General features: G+C 46.2%; 1 protein-coding gene across 4 annotated transcripts in view; it reads right to left on the bottom strand.

The window, feature by feature from the left end:
• The window catches only part of HCN4 (hyperpolarization activated cyclic nucleotide gated potassium channel 4), a 148,586-nt gene that overhangs the window by 63,278 nt on the left and 63,397 nt on the right, over nucleotides 1-21,911 (bottom strand). For 3 of the 4 annotated variants that reach the window (XM_038420844.2, XM_038420847.2, XM_043493869.1), the window contains exon 3: nucleotides 9,957-10,118. In XM_038420844.2, the coding sequence (XP_038276772.1) occupies nucleotides 9,957-10,118 (162 nt within the window). Of the gene's footprint in view, nucleotides 1-9,956; nucleotides 10,119-10,326; nucleotides 10,334-19,328; nucleotides 19,334-21,911 lie in introns of those variants that run through there. The other variant, XM_043493868.1, reaches the window with a different exon arrangement.

Below are 21,911 nucleotides of genomic sequence, written 5' to 3'. Positions count from 1 at the left end.
ATCATGGAAAGGCAGCTGCTTTTGGGGTTGAACGCAACAGCTGTTGAACACTGCAGTGCAACTTGATGCTACCGTTTAAGACAGGAAGTGAAGGAGGCTAACAGAGGGAGTTTGCCTGGGATCTGTCCTAGAGGAGGTACGCAAAGTGCTGCATTAGGGGGGATGTGTTGGTGAGTATCTGAGTGTCTGTTGCAGGGACAGTTTGTCAGTTTGACCGTGCACTTGATTGTATGTTTGAAAAGTGTGAATTGGGAGTGCTTTGTTCAGGTGAGCCTTGAACGGGCCTGACTTTTATAAAAAGCCAGTCAGCTACGAACCAGGTAAGCGGCGAACAGCGGAGAGGCTAACAGAGGGAGTTTGCCTGGGGAGAGCCCACTGAGGCTTTCATCTTGCCGGCTTCTCTGAGTAGTTACTACAACAGCTGAGGAAGCTCTTAGAAGGAAGGTAATATGGATGGTGAGCATTCAGTGGTTGTGACCTGCACAGGATGTGCCATGTTTGTCTTTCTTCCACAGGACAGAAGCGACTTTGTCTGTACAAAATGCAAGCTGGTCTCCATATTGGAAGAGAAGGTTCAAGATCTGGAGAAACAAGTATCGACCCTGCGTTGCATAAGAGAAACTGAAGATTTCCTGGACAGACATCAGGATATGCTTCTACAGGCACAACATTCTGAAGAATCAGAGCAGGCTGCGCAGTGTGGACAGAAGGATGGTGAAGAAATTTGGCAGCATGTTACCTCCAGAAGAAGAAAGGGGAGTGCCCATGTACCAGCAATGCAGATACAGGTAAGCAACCATTTTCAAGTTCTCTCCACAGGTACTAATGCAGAGAGTGGACTAGATGATATATCTGAAGGAAGGGAGCAGAAGGAGACTCCGCCGATTGGAAGGCATGAAAAGCACTGTCCTAGGGATGGGGGTTCCACGATAACTGCTCCCAAGATAAGGAGGTGGGTGGTAGTGGTCAGGGACTCCCTCCTCAGGGGGACTGAGTCATTTATCTGCTGCCCCGACCGGGAAAACTGAGAAATCTGCTACTTACCAGGAGCTAGAATTCATGACATGACGGAGAGACTACTGAGACTCATCAAGCCCTCGGATCGCTACCCCTTCCTGCTTCTCCACGTGGGCACCAATGATACTGCCAAGAATGATCTTGACTGGATCACTGCAGATTACATGGCTCTGGGAAGAAGAATAAAGGAGTTTGAGGCGCAAGTGGTCTTCTTGTCCATCCTCCCTGTGGAAGGAAAAGGCCTGGGTAGAGACAGTCGAATCGTGTAAGTCAACGAATGACTACGCAGGTGGTGTTGGAGAGAAGACTTTGGATTCTTTGACCATGGGATGGTGTTCCAAGGAGGAGTGCTAGGCAGAGAAGGACTCCACCTAACAAAGAGAGGAAAGAGCATCTTCGCAAGCAGGCTGGCTAACCTAGTGAGGAGGGCTTTAAACTAGGTTCACCAGGGGAAGGAGACCAAAGCCCGGAGGTAAGTGGGGAAATGGGATACTGGGAGGAAGCACGAGCAGAAGAGTGTAAGAGGGGACGGCTCCTGCCTCATACTGAGAAAGTGGGATGTTCAGTGAGTTATCTTAAGTTCCTATACACAAATGCAAGAAGCCTGGGAAACAAGCAGGGAGAACTGGAAGTCCTGGCACAGTCAAGGAATTATGGTGTGATTGGAATAACAGAGACTTGGTGGGATAACTCACATGACTGGAGTACTATCATGGATGGATATAAACTGTTCAGGAAGGACAGGCAGGGCAGAAAAGTGGGGGGGAGTTGCATTGTATGTAAGAGAGCAATATGACTGCTCAGAGCTCCTGTATGAAACTGCAGAAAAACCTGAGAGTCTCTGGATTAAGTTTAGAAGTGTGAGCAACAAGGATGATGTCATGGTGGGAGTCTGCTATAGATCACCGGAGCAGGGAGATGACGTGGACAAGGCTTTCTTCCGACAACTAATGGAAGTTACGAGATCACAGGCCCTGGTTCTCATGGGAGATTTCAAACACCCCGATATCTGCTGGGAGAGCAATACAGCGGTGCACAAACAATCCAAGAAGTTTTTGGAAAGTGTAGGGGACAATTTCCTGGTGCAAGTGCTGGAGGAACCAATTAGGGGCAGAGCTCTTCTTGACCTGCTGCTCACAAACCAGAAAGAATTAGTAGGGGAAGCAAAAGTGGATGGGAACCCGGGAGGCAGTGACCATGAGATGGTCGAGTTCAGAATCCTGACACAAGGAAGAAAGGAGAGCAGCAGAATATGGACCCTGGACTTCAGAAAAGCAGACTTTGACTCCCTCAGGGAACGGATGACCAGGATCCCCTGGGAGAATAACATGACGGGGAAAGGAGTCGAGGAGAGCTGGCTGTATTTTAAAGAATCCTTATTGAGGTTACAGGAACAAACCATCCTGATCTGTAGAAAGAATAGTAAATATGGCAGGCGACCAGCTTGGTTTAACAGTGAAATCCTTGCTGATCTTAAACACAAAAAAGAAGCTTACAAGAAATGGAAGGTTGGACAAATGACCAGGGAAGAATATAAAAATATTGCTCAGGCATGCAGGAGTGAAATCAGGAAGGCTAAATCACACTTGGAGTTGCACCTAGCAAGAGATGTTAAGAGTAACAAGATGGGTTTCTTCAGGTATGTTAGCAACAAGAAGAAAGTCAAGGAAAGTGTGGGCCCCTTACTGAATGAGGGAGGCAACCTCAAAGAGGATGTGGAAAAAGCTAATGTACTCAATGCTTTTTTTGCCTCTGTCTTCACAAACAAGGTCAGCTTCCAGACTACTGCACTGGGCAGCACAGTGTGGGGAGGAGGTGACCAGCCTTTTGTGGAGAAAGAAATGGTTTGTGACTATTTAGAAAAACTGTACGAGCAGAAGTCCATGGGGCCAGATGCGCTGCATCTGAGAGTGCTAAAGGAGTTGGTGGATGTGATTGCAGAGCCATTGGCCATTATCTTTGAAAACTCATGGCGATCGAGGGAGGTCCCGGACGACTGGGAAAAGGCTAATGTAGTGCCCATCTTTAAAAAAGGGAAGAAGTATGATCCGGGGAACTACAGGCCAGTAAGCCTCACCTCAGTCCCTGGAAAAATCATGGAGCAGGTGCTCAAGGAATCAATTCTGAAGCACTTAGAGGAGAGGAAAGTGATCAGGAACAGTCAGCATGGATTCACCAAGGGCAAGTCATGCCTGACTAATCTAGTTGCCTACTATGACGAGATAACTGGTTCTGTGGACGAGGGGAAAGCAGTGGATGTGTCTCCCACAGGATTCTTGCCAGCAAATTAAAGAGGCATGGGCTGGATGAATGGACTATAAGGTGGGTAGAAAGCTGTCTAGATCATCGGGCTCAACGGGTAGTGATCAACAGCTTGCTGTCTAGTTGGCAGCTGGTATCAAGCAGAGTGCCCCAAGGGTCGGTCCTGGGGCGGGTCTTGTTCAATATCTTTATTAACAATCTGGAGGATGGCGTGGACTGCACCCTCAGCAAGTTTGCAGATGACACTGAACTGGGAGGAGTGGTAGATATGCTGGAGGGTAGGGATAGGATACAGAGGGACCTAGACAAATTAGAGAATTGGGCCAAAAGAAATCTGATGAGGTTCAACAAGGACAAATGCACTTAGGACGGAAGAATCCCAAGCACTGCTGCAGACTGGGGACCAAATGGCTAGGTGGCAGTTCTGGAGGAAAGGACCTAGGGGTTACAGTGGACGAGAAGCTGGATATGAGTCAACAGTATGCCCTTGTTGCCAAGAAGGCTAATGGCATTTTGGGGTGTATAAGTAGGGGCATTGCCAGCAGATCGAGGGACGTGATAGCTCCCCTCTATTCGGGATTATTGAGGCCTCATCTGGAGTACTGTGTCCAGTTTTTGGCCCCACACTACAAGAAGGATATGGAATAATTAGAAGGCATCCAGCGGAGGGCAACAAAAACGATTAGGGGGTTGGAGCACAAGACTTATGAGGAGAGGCTGAGGGAACTGGGATTGTTTAATCTGCAGAAGAGAAGAATGAGGGGGGATTTGATAGCTGCTTTCAACTACCTGAAAGGGGGTTCCAAAGAGGATGGATCTAGGCTGTTCTCAATGGTAGCAAATGACAGAACGAGGAGTAATGGTCTCAAGTTGCAGTGGGGTAGGTTTAGGTTGGATATTAGGAAAACCTTTTTCACTAGGAGAATGGTGAAGCACTGGAATACATTACCTAGGGAGGTGGTAGAATCTCCTTCCTTTGAGGTTTTTAAGGTCAGGCTTGACAAAGCCCTGGCTGGGATGATTTAGTTGGTGTTGGTCCTGCTTTGAGCAGGGGGTTGGACTAGATGACCTCGTGAGGTCTCTTCCAACCCTGATATTCTATGATGCTCTATCAAGCTGAAACTGAAGTGAGAATTTTGGAGGACAGATTTCTATCTGTCCCCGTTGGAATTTCCTGAAAGGCTAAAATACGCAGGCTAACACCCTCTCTCACCAGAAGATCTGCTGGTGGTGTTGGGCCCTTCTTGTGAGGTGCTGAGCAAACTCAGTTCTCATCCAGCTCTGCAGGAGTTGACAGTGAAAGGAGAAACTCAATGCCACATAAAAACTGGGTCTCTAATGGCCACAGGTGGTCAAGGCCTGAGGAAAGAGATACAGGATTGGGAGCTGAGAACTGGGAGCAGCTCTGCCAATGACTTGCTGTTTGGCCTCGGACAAACAACTTCATCTCTCCGGCAGCCCCTCAGGAAGCAGGGGATAATATTTACCCATCTATCCTGGGACTTTAGAGGGCTAGGCAGTACTTTGTACAGTGGTAACCCAATGCAGACCAGATCCCCCTAGCATCCTACTGACGCACAGGGACAGAACTGGCTCAGAGGGAAGAGTGCTACCTACTGCACCGCCAACACCATTCCCTCCGGCATCTGGCTCCCCCTGGGAAGCAGCCTGTTTCACACCAGACCCTGAGTAACTTTTCAGATCTTATTGTGGTTACAGCTCAAAGTGCCAGGGCTGTAGGCAAGCAAGGAGCAGCTGGCACTGGGCAGGGCTGTGTGCCAGTGACAGCGAGTGAGAGCAGCAGAAACTGGAGCCTCAGGGCATCAATCTATCCACTGAGCACTTCAGGCACCTACAAAATCTTTCCAGATACTTGTGGTTGCAATTTATGGGATGCCCATTAGTTTATGGGCCTCTCCACAGTGTTAATTTAGTACTGGTCTAGGCCCAGGATTTTTTACTGGCACAAATATGTCTATTGGCCTGTGCTGGGCAGGGGGTCAGACTAGATGATCACAGGTAGTCTCTTTTGCCTTAATATCTACAAATCATGATATTTTTGTAACAGAACTAGTAATGCTGTTACAAACCCCAGTGTGGACACAGCAATAAGAGGATAAAAGTGTCTTTTACTGATGTAGCTTATTCTCCTTCCTGAAGGGTAATAGCTATACCAGAATAACTGTGGCCACATGAGAGGAACAGTTCTAGGGTAGTTAATGTGGCAGAACTTGTGTTTGTTAAGCCCTTATACTGTTGTTAAAGAAACAGTCCTGTCCTCATGAAACATATTTTCAACCAAGCAGAACCAAGTTACACAACAGTGTGTGAACCCAGCTGAGCAGGGGTCCATTTGAACATACGTCTGGCACTGACCTAGTATAGTGCATTCCCTGATTCAGGGAGTTGTTGCGTGGGTGAATTCACAGGTTTTTGAAATGATTTGCCAAACTTCTTTGACTTTATCCCTAATGTAGATAGGGCTGCACAGGTCTGGGCACCCTCAATGTCCCACACTCAGCCGCTCCTGCTCAGACATAGGCCAAAATGTTTTGTGGCAATTCTTGTAACTCCGCAAAGGAAGCATTGGGTCCATGGATGTTTGTGAATGCCTCCTTTGAGGAGACTAGACTCCCCACCCCTTACACCCGAGGTCCTACCCCACCTTGCTCCCTCCACTCTGCCCGCCAAAGCCCTGAGGCCCACCACAGCCAGAGGAGCCCTAGCCAAACTGCCCCAACCCTTGGGCTGCTGGCCAGCCCCCAAGCACCATTCTGACCAGCCACCCCCTGGCTCAAGTCGCCCTGGGTCCCCCCTGGCCATAGCCAGCTGGCTGACCCCCAGCTCCAGGCTACCAGCCCAACCTAAACACACATCGGCTTTGGGGGATACAGGGAGTCAGGGCGGGGCCTCGAGCACTTTGGAGAAGGCACCATGGGAACTGATGCAGTGGCTTATGGGACATTTCTGGCAGGGCAGCCAGTTGTGAGTGACTGAGCCAATCTACTATAGCAGAAGTTAGGAATGAGACACCTGGACAGCCAGCCCACAGCTAGCAAACCCTTGGGGCTCACACAGGGATAGAGCTGAGTCATATGGTCATCCCAAACTTGTCCCACTTCAACTTCACAGCACCAGGGGGCTGATTTTCCCCACCCAGGGCACATTTCCCATGTTAGGCCTAGAGCTGAAGAAAGGCAACGCGACAGGAGCATCAGCAATCATTGCCAGAGTCAAGGAGTTTTCACAAGGCAGTTTGTATCAAAGGTGATATGTGTTTCATTTTTCACCTACCCCCCAACCCGCTTAGCTTTTCCTTCACCCTCCACAGCTCCTGCCATCTTCTGAGCTTGCAGATAGTCCTTTCCTTCTGTCACACTGATCTCTTGAATATATTAATAGGCTGTGATCATACCCTGCCATCGCTTAATCTTTTTTTAAGATGATAATTTTAGCTCCATTGCTCCCTCGTCACGGGTCTCGTGCTCCAATCCTTTGCTCATCTTTGTAGTGGGTGAGACAAGTGGGAGGTAGTGTGTCCTAGTGGATAGAGCACTGGACAGGGACTCGGGAGACTGGGGTTACTTTCTTGGCTCCACCACTGGCCTATTAGGTCACTCTGGGTAAGTCACGTCACCTCCCTGTGCCACAGTTTCCCCACTAAAAAAAAAGGATGGGGTAAAAAAAAAAAGGGTGGACTTTGCAAAGTCCTTTGAGAGCGACTGTGGTGACCAAACTGCTGCATGCCCCAGGGGTACACACTGGCATTGTTTGTACATCCTTAGCTGTACTGAACCCCAGGATAGCACTGGGAGCCCAGATTTATCACATGGGGGTCTCAGTCTCACTGGTTTACCCCCCCAAGTCTGTCTATCTAAGGTACTTATCTGGCCCCCATTGCCATAGTCTCTGAGCACCTCATAATATTTAATGGCTTTCTTATCTCAACACGCCAGACTGGCAGGGCTATCACCTCCATTGCACAGATGGGGAATGGAGGCACAGAGAGACTAAGTGACTTGCCAAGGCCACACAGAGTCTGTGGCAAAGCTGGGACTTGAACCCCAGTCTCCAAAATTGCAAGCTAGTGCCCTGACCCCTGGGCTATCCAGCCTCTCCATCCCTCCTTAGCCATACTGTTTATTGCCTTTTTCTAGGTGTAGGGCTTGGCATGTGTCAGTCTGGACTGTCCCCTCCTTGCCTGTGGTGCCACTTGCTCCAACTCCTCCAGATGACATTTGGTTTGGGCTGAATTTGCATTGTAACTTGGGCACACCAGGCTGTGCATGGGAGCCTGGCTGTTCAAGAGTGCAGTGATGGGGTGCAAAACTCTGGGAGTCTGGCTCAGGAGAGAACCATCTGAAAGTCCTTCCAGGCTGCTCAGCATGTTTGCAGCTTCCACCCAGTTCCTATTGGACAGATATCCATGTCACAAAACCCACCGTAGAACTGGCACTAATTGACTGGGGTCAGCACTGACTAGGCAGAGAGACTCTGCTCCCCTTTCAGCTGCTGCTGCTGCTCAGGCTAGTACCTCCCTGGGAGGGTTGAGGCACATCAGCAGAAAATCAGAGGCAGCATGATCTAGTGGCCAGGACACTGGACTGGGAGCCAGGATGCCTGGGTTCTATTTTGGCTCTACCACTGTCCTGCTGGGTGACCGTAGGCATGTCACTTCCCCTTGCTGTGCATTCTGGTCTGTCTAGACCGTAGGCTCTTCTGTCCAGGGCTGTCTCTCACTCTGTTTCTGTCCAACACCCAGCACAACAGAGCCCTCATCTCTAGTCACCACAATAGAAATAGAAAGGGGGCAGCATGGGGGAAGATCGTGCTGTACCTGTCCTGCAGATCAATAGAGTAGTCAGTCTGGCACCATTCACCAGCGGGGAGAAAAAAACAAACCAACTTCCCCACAGATGGCTTTCTGTGGCTTCTAACTCAGCCTGAGATGCGTCACCCACCCTGGCCCTTCACAGCTCTGAATAGTGCAGGCATGAGAAGTTGGTTGAGCTTTTTTAATTGCAAGTTTCTTTTTGCTTCAGTGACTGATTTTGAAGAAAAAAATGGCTGGGGGATCCGGAGGTTAAGAGCTGCAATAAGATGCAACTTTTTAAGGTTTGTCAGTTTTCCTGCTTAATCATCTGGATGGTGTCTCTTTGAATAAGGGATTGTGAATTTTTTGGGAAATACTGAAAGGCACCATAAGCTCATCAGACGCTTACCATATGTTCCATGTCTCATCATAAACACTGCAGCCACCAGCAGAGCCCTGGCTATTGCTCCTGCTATGGGAGTTGCAATACTGACTGGCACAGTTTATTTTCAGGATGCTTTATAGTCTGTACAACACCTCCACTAGGCAGGGAGGTGAGCAGTGTGATCGCACCATCTTATACACAGAGAAACTGAGGCAAGGGAGGTTGAGTGACTTGCTCAAGGCCACAGCAGGGATTGGTGTCAGGAATTAGGAGCCTGTGGTTCAAACCCAGGCCTGTCCTTTGGGGAGGCACTGGGCACGCTGCCACCCCAGCTCAGCCCCACAGATGCACAAGAGCCAGCTCCAAGCACAGAGCAGGGTTTGTGTAATTTTTTTGAACCCTCCTCCTTGCTGTCTCCTGCCAGCAGGAGTAGCTGGGCTCCTGTCTTCTCCTGTGTGCATCCAGAGCAGACTCTACTTAGGTTCTGCCCCTGCTGCTTTCCAGGCCTGTCAGCCCTGCCTGTTTCACCATAGAGAGCTCTGCAAGGCACATTCCACCTCCTGCCAGCTCCCTCCACCTCCAGGTTATTGCTAGAGAGAGGAGGAAGATACTGGAGTGGGGGAGGCAATGGAGGGCTGCTGGATAGCTGTGGGGTGCTTAGGGTTGCCAACTGTCTAATCGCACAAACCCAAACACCCTTGCCCCACCCCTTCTCCACCCCTTCCCTGAGGCCCCACCCTCACTCACTCTATCCCCTCTCCCTCTGTTGCTCGCTCTCCCCCACCTTCATTCACTTTCACTGGGCTTGGGCAGGGGGTTGGGATGCGAGAGGGGGTGCGAGCTCTGGGTTGAGGCTGAGGAGTTCGGACCGTGGGAGGGGATTCCAGGTTGAGCTTGGGCAGGAGGGGGTGAGGGTTGCAGGCTCCAGCCGGGCGGCGCTTACCTCAGACAGCAGCATGTCCCTGAGGCTCCTAGACTAAGGGGCGGCCAGGTGGCTCTGCCCCTGCTTGCAGGCACCATCCCCACAGCTCCCATTGGCTGTGATTCCCAGCCAATGGGAGCTGTGGAGTTAGTGCTCAGGGCAATGGCAGTGTGCAGAGACCCCCTGGCCATCCCTGCTCCTAGAAGCTGCAGGGACATGCTGGGCGCTTCCGGGAGCTGTGCGGAGCCAGGGAAGGCAGGGAGCCTGCCTTAGCCTTGCTGTCCACCGACTGGACTTCTGGCCTATTAAAATCTCCCGACTACTTTCAATTGCAACGAGGAGATTGAGGCCGATTCTGGGAGAGTCCTGGCTAATCCGGGAGGGTTGGCAATCCTAGGGGATGCTGTATTGCTGAGGGGGAAAGCGTTGTGGAATAGGGAGCTGTGTGTTGGGGGGATGCTGGAGGAATGCTTGTGTGATGGGGGGCTGGAGGGAAATTGCTTCATTATTGCAGGCTTGTGGAGGGCTCTGGGGTGTCAGAAAGAGCAGGTACTTACCACCATGCGATTGAGGGACACCCAGCAATCTTCAGGGAAGTCCTGTAGCATGGGCACCAGGAACTGAAGGCAGCCGTCCCAGTGACACAGCAGCAGCATCATTCCAATCAGGTTCACGATCCGCACCACCGCACTCGCCAGGTCATAGGTCATGTGGAATATCTGCAGGGGCCAGGAGGGAGATGATTCACACCCAGCTCCTCAGCCAACTAACACAACCAACAGACAGAGAGCTCCAGGCCAGGGAACCACAACAAAGCAAAGGCAGTCCAAGACAAGGTTGGGTCAATTCTCCACAGGCAGATCAGTGGTTAAATGCAAAATATTAGAGCAAGTCAGAAAACAGGTTAAAAAAAATCACCAAATGTACCCCCTCCCTCCCATTCTTCATCCAAATTTCACTGGGATTTAAAATTTTCAGTCTGCTTTATAAAATAAATCACATAGCGGCTCTTCAGCATTTCACTTGTGCATTACTTCTCTCTAGGGAGCGATCCTCCTTTGATATCCCCCAGTTTTGAAAATAGATTATAAGCCCCCCAGGGCAGGGTTTCTTTCTGTGTTTGTACATTGGATGCCTGTGCCAGCATTCTCTCACACAGTGCAAAGCAGCCTTAAACCAGTCAGAGCTCGACAGTGAAAAATTCAGCAGAACTTGTCTCCTATCCAGCGATCTCTTCTGCCCTTGGCTTTACATGGAGGAGGACAGGCTGGTGGAGACGAGGGGGCACAGATAAGTTGGGCTACACAGAGTTGGGCTACCATCTTCTGCTGGTATGCAGAGTCTTACTCTTCACAAGGCCATTTAGAACCGGAGGGCTCAGTAGCCCTGAATCAGGAAGTTGCATTTGGTTCTCTGCAGCCACTAATTCTCCATTACAAGGAAGGGCAACGTTTTTCCCCCCATTGTACTAATCATAAGCAGAATATATTCAGAAGCCCACGTATCATGTGATCAAGGCAGGGTGCAGACAGACATATGCCCCTGTCAGGGTTCCCTCCCCACTCTGAACTCTGGGGTACAGATGTGGGGACCCGCATGAATGACCCCCTAAGTTTATTTCTACCAGCTTAGGTTAAAAATTCCCCAAGGCACAAATCCCTTTTGTCCTTGGACGGTATGCTGCCACCATCAAGTGATTTAAACAAACATTCAGGGAGGGCCACTTGGAGCCCTATCTCCCCCAAAATATCCCCCCAAGCCCTTACACCTCCTTTTCTGGGGAGGTTTGAGAATAATATCCTAACCAATTAGTTACAAAGTGAGCACAGATCAACCCCCCCTGAGTCTTAGGACACTGAAAATCAATCAGATTCTTAAAAGAAGAATGTTATTTAAAGAAAAGGTAAAAGAATCACTTCTGTCAAATCAGGATGGAAGATAACTTTTCAGGGTAACAAAAGATTCACAAACACAGAGGAACTCCCTCTAGGCTTAGTTCAAAGTTACCAAAAACAGGAATAAACCTCCCTCTAGCAAAGGGAAAATTCACAAGCTAAAACAAAAGATAATCTAACACACCTTGCCTGGCTTTACTTACTATTTTTGTAATATTAGAGACTGGTTCAGGATTGGTTGGAGGAGATGGATTTTGGCCTGGCTTCTCTCAGTCCCAAGAGAGAGAACACCCAACAAAAAGCACAAACAAAGCCTCCCCCTCCCCAGATTTGAAAGTATCTTCTTTCCCCATTGGTCCTTTTGGTCAGGTGCCAACCAGGATATTTTAGCTTCTTAACCCATTACAGATAAGGAGGAATTCTAGGCTACCCTTAGCTGTTTGGTTATGACAGCCCCATAGAGTACAGCTCAGTGGGGACACTTTTCTTTATTTGCTAGGGAGAACTGGCATTCTGAAAACACTGGGGTTTGTCTCACTAAGGACATGCAACCTAGATGAAGCTACTATAAGGTGGGTGCAAAACTGGTTGGAAAACCATTCCCAGAGAGTAGTTATCAGTGGTTCACAGTCATGGTGGAAGGATGTAATGAGTGGGGTCCCACAGCAATCAGTTCTGGGTCCAGTTCTGTTCAATATCTTCATCAATGGTTTAGATAATAGAATAGAGAGCACACTTATAAAGTTTGCGGATGATACCAAGCTGGGAAGGGTTGCAAGTGCTTTGGAGGATAGGATTAAAATTCAAAATGATCTGGACAAACTGGAGAAATGGTCTGAAGTAAATAGGATGAAATTCAATAAGAACAAATGCAAAGTACTCCATTTAGAAAGGAACAATCAATCAGTTGCCCACATACAAAATGGGAAATGACTGCCTAGGAAGGAATACTGCTGAAAGGGATCTGGAGATCATAGTGGCCCACAAGCTAAATATGAGTCAAGAGTGTAACGCTGTTACAAAAAAAGCAAACATTATTCTACTATGCATTAGCAGGAGTGTTATAAGCAAAACACAAGAAGTAATTCTTCTGCTCTACTCTGCACTGATTAGGCCTCAACTGGAGTATTGTGTTCAGTTCTGGGTGCCACATTTCAGGAAGGATGTGGACAAGTTGGATAAAGTTCAGAAAAGAGTAACAACAATAATTAAAGGTCTAGAAAACATGACCTATGAGGGAAGATTGAAAAAATTGGGTTTGTTTAGTCTAGAAAAGAGAAGACTGAGGGGTGACATGATAACAGTTTTCAAATATGTCAAAGGTTGTTACAAGGAGGAGGAAGAAAAAATATTTTTCTTAACCTCTGAGGATAGGACAAGAAGCAATGGGCTTAAATTGCAGCACGGGAGGTTTAGTTTGGACATTGGGAAAAACTCCCTAACTGTCAGGGCACTCCCTCAGGTAAGGATGGGCAGGATCCCCGGGCAGAATAACATGAGGGAGAAAGGAGTCCAGGAGAGCTGGCTGTATTTTAAAGAATCCTTATTGAGGTTACAGGAACAAACCATCCTGATGTGTAGAAAGAATAGTAAATATGGCAGACAACCAGCTTGGCTTAAAGGTGAAATCCTTGCTGATCTTAAACACAAAAAAGAAGCTTACAAGAAGTGGAAGATTGCACAAATGACCAGGAAGGAGTATAAAGATATTGCTCAGGCATGCAGGAGTGAAATCAGGAAGGCCAAATCACACCTGAAGTTGCAGCTAGCAAAGGATGTTAAGTGTAACAAGAAGGGTTTCTTCAGGTATGTTAGCAACAAGAAGAAAGTCAAGGAAAGTGTGGGCCCCTTACTGAATGAGGGAGGCAACCTAGTGACAGAGGATGTGGAAAAAGCTAATGTACTCAATGCTTTTTTTGCCTCTGTCTTCACGAACAAGGTCAGCTTCCAGACTACAGCACTGGGCAGCACAGTATGGGGAACAGTTGACCAGCCCTCTGTGAAGAAAGAAGTGGTTCAGGGCTATTTAGAAAAGCTGGACGAGCACAAGTCCATGGGGCCGGATACATTGCATCTGAGGGTGCTAAAGGAGTTGGTGGATGTGATTGCAGAGCCATTGGCCATTACTTTGAAAACTCAGGGCGATCGGGGGGGGGGGGGGGGGGCGGGTCCCAGATGACTGGAAAAAGGCTAATGTAGTGCCCATATTTTAAAAAGGGAAGGGGAGGATCCGGGGAACTACAGGCCAGTCAGCCTCACCTCAGTCCCTGAAAAAGTCATGGAGCAGGACTTTTCCTTGAGGACCTCCACAAGGAATCAATTCTTAAGCACCTAGAGGAGAGGAAAGTGATCAGGAACAGTCAGCGTGGATTCACCAAGGACACAAGTAATGCCTGACTAACCTAATTGCCTTCTATGATGAGATAACTGGCTCTGTGGATGAGGGGAAAGCAGTGATGTGTTATTCCTTTACTTTAGGAAAGCATTTGATATGGTCTCCCACAGTATTCTTGCCAGCAAGTTAAAGAAGTATGGGCTGGATGAATGGACTATAACGTGGATAGAAAGCTGGCTAGATTGTCGGGCTCAATGGGTAGTGATCAATGGCTTGATGTCTAGTTAGCAGCCGATATCAAGCGGAATGCCCCAAGGTCCTGGGGCCGGTTTTGTTCAAGATCTTTATTAATGATCTGGAAGATGGTGTGGATTGCACCCTCAGCAAGTTTGCAGATGACACTCAACTGGGAGGAGTGGTAGATACGCTGGAGGGTAGGGATAGGATACAGAGGGACCTAGACAAATTAGAGGATTGGGTGAAAAGGAATCTGATGAGGTTCAACAAGGACAAGTGCAGAGTCCTGCACTTAGGACAGAAGAATCCCATGCATCGCTACAGACTAGGGACCGAATGGCTAGATAGCAGTTCTACAGAAAAAGACCTGGGGATTACAGTGGATGAGAATCTGGATATGAGTCAACAGTGTGCCCTTGTTGCCAAGAAGGCTAACAGCATTTTGGGCTGTATAAGTAGGGGCATTGCCAGCAGATCAAGGGACGTGATCATTCCCCTCTATTCAACATTGGTGAGGCCTCATCTGGAGTACTGTGTCCAGTTTTGGGCCCCAAACTACAAGAAGGATATGGAAAAATTGGAAAACATCCAGCAGAGGGCAACAAAAATGATTAGGGAGCTGGAACACACAACTTATGAGGAGAGGCTGAGGGAACTGGGATTGTTTAGTCTGCAGAAGAGAAGAATGAGGTGGGATTTGATAGCTGCTTTCAACTACCTGAAAGGGGGTTCCAAAGAGGATGGATCTAGACTGTTCTCAGTGGTACCAGATTACAGAACAAGGAGTAATGGTCTCAAGTTGTAGTGGGGAGATTAGATGTTAGGAAAACTTTTTCACTAGGAGGGTGGTGAAGCACTGGAATGGGTTACCTAGGGAGGTGGTGGAATTCTCCTCCTTTTAAGGTCAGGCTTGACAAATCCCTGGCTCAGATGATTTAGTTGGGGATTGGTCCTGCTTTGTGCAGGGGGTTGGACTAGGTGACCTCCTGAGGTCCCATCCAACCCTGATATTCTATGATTCTATGAATAGCTCCGCCCTACCTTACAGGACTATTGTGAGAATAAATTAAAGACTGTAAGGCGCTCAGTTACTGCAGCGATGTGGCCAGGAAATTAGGGAAGTAGAAAGGCAGACAGTTTGGTTAACTGTTTCTCAACCCCATTGTTTACCCAGCTTCCTCTGCTTCTCGGGTGCAGCAGGAAACAGAGCCAAAAATAGCATGAGAGGCCACCAAACAGCATTTCCACGCAAGATGGACCCAGAATCCCGAGTGAAAGACTGCCTTAGGAAATCCAGCTCTGTTTGTATGGCTCAACAGGTTAGTATGATGGCTGAGCAAATCCTTCAGAAAGAATCATTTGATTGGTTTCATCCCTTATTCTGTCACAGAAGTGATCACCCCGACTCCAGAGTATTCAAATGACAACCGATGGCTATGCTGGTGCTTGGGGCAATGATCTGTGAAAGGGACCGCAAGTAGATATTTGTCAATGGAGGGTTTTAGTGAGCTAATGACATTTCCTCTCCTATGAATCTGCACTCTCACATTTCATCAGAGTTCTAGCAATAATTCCATCCCTAAGAGCCCTGCCTATGGGGACAGTGGCAGGAACTGCCTTTTTTCTTTAACATAGAAAGATAGAACATCAAAAGCCTGCAGAAATGGACGTTTCAGGGATTGTTAAAGGGATACGAAGCTTTTCACCCACTAGCTGGGGATTTGTCCCTATTCCAGCTAGGGATGCAAAGCTTTCACCATCTGATGTGTGTCAGCAGCCTGTGTGAACAGGGTTGTGAGCTTCAGCCTACTTCTTAGTGGACAGGCATCCCCATGATAAGGAGCTGCCTTTGCTCTTGGCATGAACTGACCCCCTTGGCTGGCAGACCCAGGAAAGGGAGCCAAGAGTTGAATGGGCCATATAGAGTGAATTGCCACCCCCAGGGCTGATTCCTTCCAGGCCAAGGGGAGGGCACATGGGTGAGCCAACATAACCACTCCCTGGGCTGTTGCCACTATCTGGACAGACAGCCCCTATCTCCAGGGCAGTCAGTTCAGTACCTTTCCCCTCTTGAAATAAATTCACTTTCAGACATTAAGAAAAAATGAGAAACCTAAGAAACCAGGCCAATTGTCCACAAATGGCTGTGACTTTTGAATCACTGTTATGAAGTCTGCTCTACACCCCCAGCCAAGGGAACAATGAAGCTTCCTGGCAGGCCAGCAGCAGGCGGTACTGAGAACACCGCAGCTGGACGGAACCCTTTCCCAGTAAAGCAACCTCTAGTTGTGGATGTGCCTTAGAACCCCTGATTATCCATCGGGCTCCTAATGGTACACATTTGAAATCCTGTCAGCACTGATCAACTCTGTAGAATACATCTCCACTAGCTCTAATCCCCTGTAGGACTCCGCTGGGGTGGGCAAAGCCTCAGACAGCCACTAAAGTCAGAGGGCAAAGTAGACTTGAAGGTGACTTAACAGGGCCCAGCCCCGACTGTGGAATCTAGGCCTTGGCTCCATCACACTGTTTTAACTAAAAGTGTAGTTTTTTAAAGTTGGTGCATATCTGAGTGTGAATACTCCAGCTGATTTATCAGTTGTCAGTAGAATTTTTGGTAAAGTATCTATAATTTCATTTCCTTGAGAATGGTGTTGGCTAAGTAGTTTAAGTGTACAACATTAATTTACTGTACAAATCCAAAAATATCCCTTTAGAAGAAAACACTTAAGGGTACAGAAATCAAGACAACAAAAATAATTTTAAAAACCCACCTTATGGGACAGTATTACGGTTGTGCTGTGATGAAATGTGCATTTGATTATTTCTGAAAATAGAATGTTTGTCGATTACGTGGAGAATGTGAGATTTAGGACACTTAACTATTCGTTCCTTTATTTGGGTTTTGCAAATGAAGGTTTAGGAAAATTTTGTGATTTTTTTTCACGTAGCAAACTTAGCTGGATTTCTAAACAAAGCTTTTTGTTGCTGGATATATGAGAGTTGAGTGAATGAGGAAAAAAGTTTTCCATAGAGTATTTGCTTGAATTTAAAATTCACTGGATCACTTGTCTGTTGCCCTGCACCTTGCGTAGTCATTTAGACTAATGCAGAGTAAAATGATACCATTTTGATTTGATAGCATTTCACTCTTCCTTTGCGCTGGTGTAAATGACTATGCAAGATGCAGGACAAAAGAGAATCAGACTTAGTATGCTTCGCTCATGCTCCATCCACTTTTGGAGTGATAGAGTTTTACACACACAACACCTGAATACTCATTCATAGTGTATTTTAAACTTAGGCGTGCAAAAATTTGCACCAAAATTTAAATTCAAAATGATCTGGACAAACTGGAGAAATGGTCTGAAGTAAATAGGATGAAATTCAATACGGACAAATGCAAAGTACTCCATTTAGAAAGGAACAATCAATCAGTTGCCCACATACAAAATGGGAAATGACTGCCGAGGAAGGAATACTGCGGAAAGGGACCTGGGGGTTATAGTGGACCATAAGATAAATATAAGTCAACAGTGTAACACATGATAACAGTTTTCAAGTACATGTTACAAGGAGGAGGGAGAAAATTGTTCTTCTTAACCTCTGAGAATATGACAAGAAGTAATGGGCTTAAATTGAAGCAAGGGAGGTTTAGGTGGACATTAGGAAAAACTTCATAACTGTCAGGGTGGTTAAGTACTGGAATAAATTGCCTGGGGAGATTGTGGAATTTCCATCACTGGAGATTTTTAAGAGCAGGTTAGACAAACACTTGTCAGGGATGGTCTAGATAATACTTAGTCCTGCCATGAGTGCAGGGGACTAGATTAGATGACCTCTTGAGATCCCTTCCAGTCCTATGATTCTATGAAAATTGGTGCATTTTACATGGTATCAGACGTAGCAGGTGAACAAGGACCCTAAGACCCTCACCAGATCTCTAGTACTGATACAATTAAATAGACCACAAATGTCCAAGCAGTTATTTTGTGTGATTAGTATAAGAGAAATTTACCTTTAAAAGCTCCCCCCCCCATCTCCCGAATAGCCCAGTTTTTTTAGGAAAGATCCATAGGCAAGTCCTGTATTACACAAAAAGGAAAAAAAATACTTTTTAAGAAAATGATGAAAAATGCTCCCTCTCTCCTTAAACTGCTTCTTCTCTCCAAGAGATTCAAAGCATCAGTAGCTTTGCCGAGCCTTCTGCCTGATTACAAAAATAATGATCATCCATTCAGGAAACAATAACAATACCATCTGGCCAATCACAGCTAACTAATAGTTAATTTTTGTTCATATGTATTAAGTGTTGAATACTAGCAGTAAATTGCTAAAGATCAAACTAAAGATAGAAATAAAACGAGAGGAAAAGGTTAATAAGAACATAAGAATGGCCATACTGGGTCAGACCAAAGGTCCATCTAGCCTAGTATCCTATCTTCTGACAGTGGCCAATGCCAGGTGCCCCAGAGGGAATGAACAGAACAGACAATCATCAAGTGATCCATCCCCTGTTGCCCATTCACAGCTTCTGGCAAACAGAGGTTAGGGACACCATCCCTGCCCATCCTGGCTAATAACCATTGATGGACCTGTCCTCCATAAATTTATCTCGTTCTTTTTTGAACCCTGTTATAGTTCTGGCCTTCACAACATCCTCTGGCAAGGAGTTCCACAGGTTGACTGTGCATTGTGTGAAAAAATACTTCCTTTTGTTTGTTTTAAACCAGCTGCTTATTAATTTCATTTGGTGACCCTTAGTTCTTGTGTTAGGAGAAGGAGTAAATAACACTTATTTACTTTCTCCAGACCAGTCATGATTTTATAGACCTCACTCATATCCCCCTTTAGGCATTTCTTTTCCAAGCTGAAAAATCCTAGTCTTATTAATCTCTCCTCATATGGAAGTAGTTCCATACCCCTAATCATTTTTATTGCCCTTTTCTGAACCTTTTCCAATTCCAATATATCTTTTTTGAGATGGGGCAACCACATCTGCACACAATATTCAAGATGTGGGCATACCATGGATTTATATAGAGGAAATATGATATTTTCTGTCTTCTTATCTATCCCTTTCTTAAGGATTCCCAATATTCTGTTTGCTTTTTTGACTGCCATTGTACATTGAGTGGATGTTTTCAGAGAACTATCCACAATGACTCCAAGATCTTTTTCTTGAGAGTCAACAGCTAATTTAGACCCCATCATTTTATATGTATAGTTGGGATTATGTTTTCAATATGCATTACTTTGCATTTATCAAGATTGAATTTCATCTGCCATTTTGTTGCCTAGTCACCCAGTTTTGTGAGATCCTTTTGTGGCTCTTCTCAGTCTGCCTGGGACTTAACTATCTTGAGAAATTTTGTATTATCTGCAAATTTGCCACCTCACTGTTTACCCTTTTTTCAAGATCATTTATGAATATGTTGAATAGGACTAGTCTTTGTACAGACCATTGGGGGATACCACTATTTACCCTTCTCCATTCTGAAAACTGACCATTTATTCCTACCCTTTGTTTCCTATCTTTAAACCAGTTACCAATCCATGAGAGGATCTTTTCTCTTATTGCATGACAGCTTACTTTGCTTAAGAGCCTTTGGTGAGGGACCTTGTCAAAGGCTTTCCTAAAATATTAATACACTATATCTACTGGATCCCCCTTGTCTACATGCTTGTTGACCCCCTCAAAGAATTCCAGTAGATTGGTGAGGCATGATTTCCCTTTACAAAAATCATGTTGTCTCTTCCCAAACAAATGATTATTATTGTTCATCTATGTGTCTGACAATTTTGTTCTTTGCAATTTCAACCAGTTTGCCCAGTACTGAAGTCAAGCTTACCAGACTGCAATTGCCGGGATCACCTCTGGAGCCCTTTTTAAAAATTGGCGTCACATTAGCTATCCTCCAGTCATTTGGTACAGTAGCTGATTTAAATGATACATTACAGATTATAGTTAGTAGTTCTGAAATTTCACACTTGAGTTCCTTCAGATCTCTTGGGTGAATACCATGTGGTCCTGGTGACTTATTACTGTTTAGTTTATCAATTTCATCAAGTAAGTTAATCTTCCCAAGAACATTCCAGAAGCAGAGAAAGAGGCTAAAATCTCTGAGTGAACCATTCACTGGGAAATATTTGCTTGGCTGTAATGTATACACTTGGATCCGTCCCCCACTTCTGGGAAGGAGCACAAGAGTAACACTGCACAGATTTCACACAGGCTCCCTACTGGTGGAGGAGCAGCAGAATATCCTGTGTCACCAACATTACATCTGACAGCAGCCTCAATTCCTCTTAAATGTCTTCCATCCAAACACTGACTAAGCTTGATCCTCTTAGCTTGCAAGATCTGACTAGAAAAGATCACAAGATATGTCTACACTGCAGCTGGAGGTGCAATTGCAGTAAGTGTAGACATACCTGAGCTAGCCTTGATCTAACTCACAGGACTATCAATAGCAGTGAAGCCATGGCAGCACAGACTGCAGCACAGACCAGCCACCTGAGTAAAAACCCAGGGTCCCAGACAGGCTTACACAGCCCATGCTGCTGAGGCTTCACTGCTGTTGTTATTTGCATTAGCTAGGTTAATGCTAACTGGGGTGCATCTACTCATGCTGCAATCACACCTCTGAGTATAATGTCTAAACTGTTATTGCCCCGCACCAACATTCAAGGTAATGCAACTGCTTAGGGATCATTATTTTTCTCACTTAGGGCTTGTTGTTGTCGAAGGACAGAGCCTGCTGTTGCCTGCAAAGAAAACACCTTCCTTTTCTCCAAACTTAACAAACATCCCACACAACACTAACAATGACATGCCCTGGCTGCTAGTTGACAACAGGATGTGCCAGTGGAAGAGGGAGAAGATCAAACAAGCACCTCTCCAGGCTTGGCGATTTTATGAGGTGGCTTTCCCCGCAGGAAGGTACATACTCTCCAGGAATATACAATACTTTATGGACACCAAAACACTGACAAGTAACAAGCACACCTAAGCCACCCGCAGCCAAACCCCTTGACCAGCTAACACATACTATGTGATGGACAAGGCATAAGAACCAGGGTGACTAGGATAGATTGAAAAATAATTCACCCTTTAGTGCACTGAGGAACCAGTGCGCATACTCTCTGAAACTCTAATACATTTTATTTTAGCAGCACCATACAAAAGCTCTCATTTGCTTTTTCTGCATTTCTTATCCCATCACTGCTGACCACCAAATAACCATCAACCTCTCTCATTTACATCCCACTAAGATTGCTCATTTCCCCCCAGTGAGGTTGCAATTTAAGATGTACAAAACCAGACACATTTTACCACAAAACGTGTCATTTTGGCCAATTACCAACCCTCAAGATTCCACAAAATGGCCATTTTTGCCATTAACATACACAAGTTCTGAATTTAAAAGGCACCTATTACTCACAACGGACCCATTTTCATTGATCAGGGGCTAATTTGAAGTGGAAAAAATGTGCAAGAAGGGGTGAAGGTGGTTATTTTCAAGGCTATAACAGTGTGAAGAATTATGTTGCCTGTGAAGGGGTTTTGCTTTACACAGTGAATGTTCTGTAACACTCTGTTGGCCAGCATAATTTAACTGCATGGCAGCAAGAGAGATTTATACTAACCTCCAGAGGGAGTTTAATTCTTCATAGACAGTTGGCTTCCAGCAGGACTGATCACGCTAATGGAGCTTCTTCTCCAGTTGGGAGGTGGGAGTTGGTGGGCAGGAGACAGGACAAAAGCTACCAGGAAACCCAACTAAAAATAAAAAACATTTTCTTCTCTTCTCACGCAAAGACTCGTGTCTGCTGCAAAATGTTTACAGCAGGAAAAGGTGAAGTAGCAGGACTAATTATCACCAAAAAAGCTAGTGCAAATGGCAGATTTTTATAGACATATATATATAAAAGCCCAAAGATCCTGCTTGCGCCTTGTGTTTGTGCCTCTTAGAGTTCAGGTTGTCAAGGAAACTGCCTCCCTCCCCATGCAACCATTCAGACTAGATTTTAATCATCATCAT

The sequence above is a fragment of the Dermochelys coriacea genome, chromosome 10 (assembly GCF_009764565.3).
Source record: "Dermochelys coriacea isolate rDerCor1 chromosome 10, rDerCor1.pri.v4, whole genome shotgun sequence".
NCBI lineage: Eukaryota > Metazoa > Chordata > Testudines > Dermochelyidae > Dermochelys > Dermochelys coriacea.
The sequence above is the reverse complement of the archived record's forward strand: the minus strand, read 5'-3'. Positions and strand labels throughout refer to the sequence as shown.